Raw genomic sequence first — 6139 nt, forward strand, 5'->3', positions numbered from 1 at the left:
GACATGCCAAAGGTGGGAATGCCTCCCAAGAAAAAAACTTGCTTTACAAAAATAAGGTAGATGGCTATACATGAGAAAACAGCTCTCATTCTCTTATGGCGGACTGAAGGAAGCACATGCTAATGTCTGATTGTTTTCCTGCAGAGAATGAATGAGCAGGAACTTCACCTCATCATTAAACTCCTCTCTGTCGGGCTGGTGGATGCGGATCCAAACACTCTGCACCATATAAAAGAATACAGAGATCTGAGGGGAAGTTCAACCTGAGAGAGGAAGTGTGATTATAGAAGGCTTCCTTCCTCATCTTTAACCCTGATAGAGAAAACCTGAGAGCAGTGGTTCTCTTTTACTTTGGTTATACTCAAGAAAACATGTGACATGGCAAAGACTTTTGCCCTCCCAGACCTTAAAATGACTGTGAAAAGCTTGGACTCTTTTTCCTGAAATGATGTTCGAAATATATGGATCACCTTTTCTGAAAGACTCCGGTGGAATGAACTTTGAAAAAAAACATTTTCGGTTCCCCAACGAACCTTTCGATGAACAGTTCTTAAAAGAACCATTTATTAATAGTGTAGAGAACATTCACACTGTAAAACACTGTAAAGAACCTTTTGTGGAATGGAATGGTTCCATGGATGTTAAAGGTTCTTCATGGAACTATCAATGCATTGCCAAAAAAGAATCTATATTTTTAAGAGTATAGCAATGAAAAAGCCCATTCACTCTGCACCGACAGACGGCAACAGCAGTTGGTCAGGTTTTGCCGGATCAGTGTGTTACCCTGGTCTGAGTCTGTTGGCATCTGTTGGAGCTAGTTTTGCCATATTGAACATGTTGATTCGGAATTGAATGTCTGAAAAGTGACGTTCTCTAATCTGGTGACTGTCGACGTCGGTCTGCGTCTGTCGGTGCACTGTGAATTGGCCTAAAAAGAACAAACATTTTCTTTAGAGAATTGCTGCATTATGAATTATCAGTATGTATTTCTAATACTTGGATCAGCAAGCATTAAAGGGATAGTTCACGCAAAAATGAAAAACATTAATCAAACAGTTGACGGTAGCATTGACTTCCATAGTAGGAAAAGAAAAACTTCAATTTACCAATAAATTACCAATTTCTTCCAAATATGTTCTTTTGTGTTCAACAGAAGAAAGAAACTCATACAGGTTTGGAACAACTTGAGAGTGAGTAAATGATGACAAATTTTTCATTTTTGGATGAACAATGATTTGCAATGTACAGAAAATATTTGCCATTGTCACCCAAAATTTGTTTCGAATTAAAAACAGATCTAAAATGAACTGAAGAAATGTAGTTCAAGATATGTTTCGATATAAAGCTATAGTTTTACAAAGTCATGTTGAGCTTTATTTATGAAGACAAATTGTTCTGAAAGTTGCAGATTGTGACGATTGTCTTACATAAAACAGCACTTGCACACAGTTTTTGATTTTATTTAATAACTTGCTCAATAGATGTTAGAAGACACCAGCTTTATTATTTTTTATCATTGGCAAGTTCCCAGAAATGTGTATGACATACACCACAGATACACACTGTAGTGTCACATTTACATTAGCATAAATGGAATGGTCATATACAAAACATACAAAACTCTGATAATATTACAAATGTGCAGCTGCAGACATTCAAATCACTTGGAACTGGTTCATATCAGATACTCATATCATGTGTCATTTTTTTATTTGATAAAAACTTCCTTCTGACTCATCAGGTTCTTGTTTTCGATGTTCTTTCCCTGTGAGTATTAGGTATATTGGTGAAGTATTTAGCATCAATATTTCTCACAAATCTTCCAATAGATGAAAATATATACTTTTATAAAAAGATTATCTTGCTCTTTTCTCACCCCAAACTTTTCGGTTCAGAGTTTGACCCAGTAAGAACAGCAATGACACAACAAGCATGTTATGAAAGAAGAAGACAGCCAATCCTGAGCTGCTGAACAGCCCCAGTAAAGGGTAAACCCAGATTCCTACCGTTAGATACACCCAAACAATCCTAAAAAAGAAAAGTATATGAATTAAATGTCTAAAGCATGAGCAAATCAAGTCTCATAACTAGCGTAGCCACCCTCTGTTTAGTTTCAAATCATCAGTATAACTACATATCGGCTAAACACATGACATACTCACCATCCTAAGTAAGCGAGACCAACAAATCCCAAAGCTGCTAAACCATTTCTAGTTTTCGGGTAGACATGTGGCTCCAACAGGATCTCACCCAACAAGACTGGGAGAACAAGAGTGTGCTACGAATCAAACATACAAAGTGACTATTAGTTCGTTTATTGATCCAAAGATCTATTTAGTTGTGAATGCAGATTATTTAATTGAAAAGTTATCAGAAGGTATAGAGAGCAAACCATAGCATGATTCATCCATTGAGGGAAGAAGTTGTCGATTGAAGCTGGATAGACTAGCTGTCGGTCATAGGCAAAAATCAGCCAAAACAGCAGAACTACAAACTTAAGACAAGAACAAACATTAAAAAAAACAAAAACATTAAAAATAAAACATAATCAAGGCACACAGATTTTGTAATGATTCATTTGTAATGTATTTATTGAAGAAGTGATAAACAATTTTATTAACATTAATCACCAGTAGATGGTGCACATTCACTATCTATCTATCTATCTATCTATCTATCTATCTATCTATCTATCTATCTATCTATCTATCTATCTATCTATCTATCTATCTATCTATCTATCTATCTATCTATCTATCTATCTATCTATCTATCTATCTATCTATCTATCTATCTATCTATCTATCTATCTATTTTAAATAATGTCAGCATTATTCTTTGAAAATAATACACTAAATACACTAAAAATAAGTTGGGTTGAAAATGGACTAACCCAGCAACTGGGTTGTTTTAACCCAGCGGTTGGGTTAAATGTTTGCTTAAAACAACCCAATTGCTGGGTTAAAACAACCCAATCACTGGGTTAAAACAACCCGATTGCTGGGTTAGTCCATTTTCAACCCAACTTGGGTTATTTTTAACCCAGCAATTTTTAGAGTGTATTGACTTTATTTTGAGTATACAGACTACATTTACTTTCTACCATTTATGGTTTGGTCTATATATAGTTCACCCAAAAAAGATATTTCTGTCATTAATTCCTCATGTCCCAAACCTGTTTTTTTTTTTTTTTATCCGAGAGCTCTCTGACTCCTCCATTTTAATTTAATTTTACACTCTAAAAAATGCTGGGTTAAAAACAACCCAAGTAATCGGGTTGTTTTAACCCAGTGAATAGGTTGTTTTAACCTAGCAATAGACCCTTTTCACATTTCCGGGTTTCTCAGAGCGGAAGTCGTCATAGTTGGGTTAAATATTATAGCTGTGAATGAGAGAATACATTAAATATTTTTTTTGTGTGCCCATTTGCTAACATAGCAAAAGAAAAATGCCACAGTAGTGATTTCACAACTTTCAAAAAGAGGGAAAAAATAGAGTGAGATTGATAACGGCCTTGAAAAGAGAGAAATATGTTAATTTTTACCATCACATAGACGCTATTACTAAACACCCTCACAGCAGCGGTAACTTTTTTATTGTAATTTGATGCAAAAGTAATAAAATACAAAGTATTAGTGTTATAAATGTACATATATATATTTTTAAAAATGAAAATACACAAAACGTTGCAGGATTTACGATATTGATGACCGTTAAAACGCGTCATCACAGTCTGTGAAAAGGGTCTATTGGGTTGTTTTAACCCAGTGAATGGGTCGTTTTAACCCAGCGGTTGGGTTAAATGTTTGCTTACAGTTTTTCTCAGTCGCTTTGGTACATTTCTCAGATCAGAATTGAAATTCTCAAAGCTACCTGTTCAATCTTCACATCATTGTGTCACTTGTGCACATCAAAAAAGCAGTTCCTCATAAGTTGCAAATGCTTGTGTACATCCATGCAAATGATTATGTACAATTCTCTGCTGTTTCCTACATTATCAGTTGCTTATGTCATGTTGATCAAAATGTATTATAATGGGTCTCTGTTGAATAGTCTTACCCCCCACAACATTAAGGCATTAGTTCATAGCATAAGTCTTTACATGCAAAATGGTTGAACAAGTTGTCATAAAATGTCAAGCATTTCCATTACGTTCACATTTCTACTTTTGTTTATCTGGGGGGTTTTCTCTTTGTGCTATGCAGTGCTGTCTTTTCCTTTCTGTATCGCAATGACATGGTCTGTCAACAAATTAGAGTACAAACAGTAAAAGCATAAATGTGAATCTTGTCCAGTCTCTTGCATTCAAACTCCCACATACACTAAGGTGTAACCTACAATTTACAATAATTGTCATCAAAATTTTTGCCATATTTACATCAGAACATCCCTCCAGAGTACAGTTATATTGACAATATGACTAAGCAATTTGACTGTCTTATTCATACACAATGACACAAGGACTTGTCATTCTGATGGCACTGACATGTTCATTGACACAGATATTTACTTTTGAGAGATGAATTAAGGATTTTGAGCAAGAGACTGGCTTTTGCAGGTAATCCATGGTGTTTTGCTATTTGTACGAATTGTTTTGAGAAATGCACTTGCTGTTTTGCAAATGTCGAAGATGATTCGAGAAATGTACCAAAGCGACTGAGAAAAACTGTAAAACAACCCAATCGATGGGTTAAAACAACCCAATTGCTGGGTTAGTCCATTTCCAACCCAACTTGGGTTATTTTGAACCCAGCATTTTTTAGAGTGTACTTAAATTAAATAATGCAATTTAATTAACACTTCCACGGCTCAGAAAGGTCCACTTTACTCACAAGGACGATTTTAACAATGTCTTTCTTACCTTTCTTGAAAGTGTTCATTAAATTGCCATCTATGGAGGGGTCAGAGAGCTCTTGGTTTTCATCAAAAAACGGTCTTACAGGTTTGGAACAACATGAGGGTGAGTAATTAATGACAGAATTTTCTTTTTTGGGTGAACTAACCCTTTAAATCATGAAGAAGAAAAAAAAACAATATAGCCATGACTGGCACAACTCACCATGTGAAGCTAATCAAATACGGGATTAAAATAATATACAACATCAGTTTTGTTCTATGGTACCCGTTTTCCTGTTTTAAGTCAAGTCAAGAACCTTTTTTATTTATATAGCGCGTTATACAGATCGTTCCAAAGCAGCTTTACAGTGATAAGGAAAATTATGCATTTCGGCTGTAGTTCAGCTGAATTCAGTTCAGTGTTGATTCAGTTCCATTGTAAAGGGCATCAATGATTAAATTAGTTATTTTCATCTATAAAGCAGTTCTGCAAAAATGATGTCATCATCCAGCTCAGTTCAGTTCTCAAACAACAGCACGTTAAAAAGTTTCCAAAAGTCACACTCACCATTCCCACTGGAAACACAAAGACGGAAAACAGCAAATCCTTGCAGAGGCACAGAAATGATATTTTCGAGCCTTTTCCCACAGGCTGAAGGTCATTCAAAGACGCCATTCCAAAAAACACCATCTGTAAGACCTGAGAAATGAACGTTAACAAAATTTACAAGCAACCTCAAGTAATGTCCAAAAGACCAATAACGCTGATGTAAAGTACCTTTACATGGGTGGCATCTTACCAGGTTTAAAAATGTTAGGTATTTCCAGGGTCCGCCATAGACAAAGATCCCAGACGGCAGATCCGAATCCCCTTTTGCATAAATAGACTGAATGATAAAGGCATACCAGCTGAAAGCAACAATGTGGTAAAATTTCTTCAAAATGCTATTCATGTCTGCAGTCATAAAGTCTGTTGCTGAAATACAAATTTCATCACCATCAACTGAGTTCTCTGCTGTTATATGAGCAGCAAGAGACTAGGAAAAGCCAGGGGAACTAATTCAGATTTGTGAGAAGAAAAGCTTATATTGAGAGATTAGCCTAAATTGACAGGCTATTTTGACATGGTGTTATAAAAGTGAAAATCCTCACAAAGGGCTCTGTGTTTTACGGATGACATCACACATGCTATTTATTTTCTTTCACCCAAAGCACAATTTTATAACACAGCCTTAAACATCATGAGCTAAAAAAAAGAGTATGCTGTTATTTGGTTTTGTAAAGTTGAATTTAAGATTAACTG

At 35.4% G+C, this 6139-nt stretch overlaps 1 protein-coding gene across 1 annotated transcript; it reads right to left on the reverse strand.

The window, feature by feature from the left end:
* Window positions 1-517: 517 nt before the first annotated feature.
* LOC307141740 (androgen-dependent TFPI-regulating protein) lies at window positions 518-5897 on the reverse strand. The gene is made up of 5 exons (XM_079842168.1): window positions 5637-5897; window positions 5405-5536; window positions 2393-2494; window positions 2163-2278; window positions 518-2028 (listed from the first exon to the last, which is right to left on the reverse strand). The coding sequence occupies exons 1-5, from the start codon at window positions 5799-5801 to the stop codon at window positions 1857-1859; spliced, it is 687 nt and encodes a 228-aa protein (XP_079698294.1). The 5' UTR covers window positions 5802-5897; the 3' UTR covers window positions 518-1856.
* Between the last annotated feature and the right edge of the window lie 242 nt (window positions 5898-6139).

Source organism: Gobio gobio (genome assembly GCF_949357685.1).
Source record: "Gobio gobio genome assembly, chromosome: 18".
NCBI classification, from domain to species: Eukaryota; Metazoa; Chordata; class Actinopteri; order Cypriniformes; family Gobionidae; genus Gobio; species Gobio gobio.

Excerpts from the sequence above, each read along its gene's own strand:
- LOC307141740 (XM_079842168.1), bottom strand. The coding sequence starts at position 5,801 with ATGACTGCAGACATGAATAGCATTTTGAAGAAATTTTACCACATTGTT. Across the intron at positions 2,279-2,392 it reads AATGGATGAATCATGCTATG|CACACTCTTGTTCTCCCAGT; the intron begins GTTTGCTCTCTA and ends TTTGATTCGTAG. Across the intron at positions 2,029-2,162 it reads GGTCTCGCTTACTTAGGATG|GATTGTTTGGGTGTATCTAA; the intron begins GTGAGTATGTCA and ends TTTCTTTTTTAG.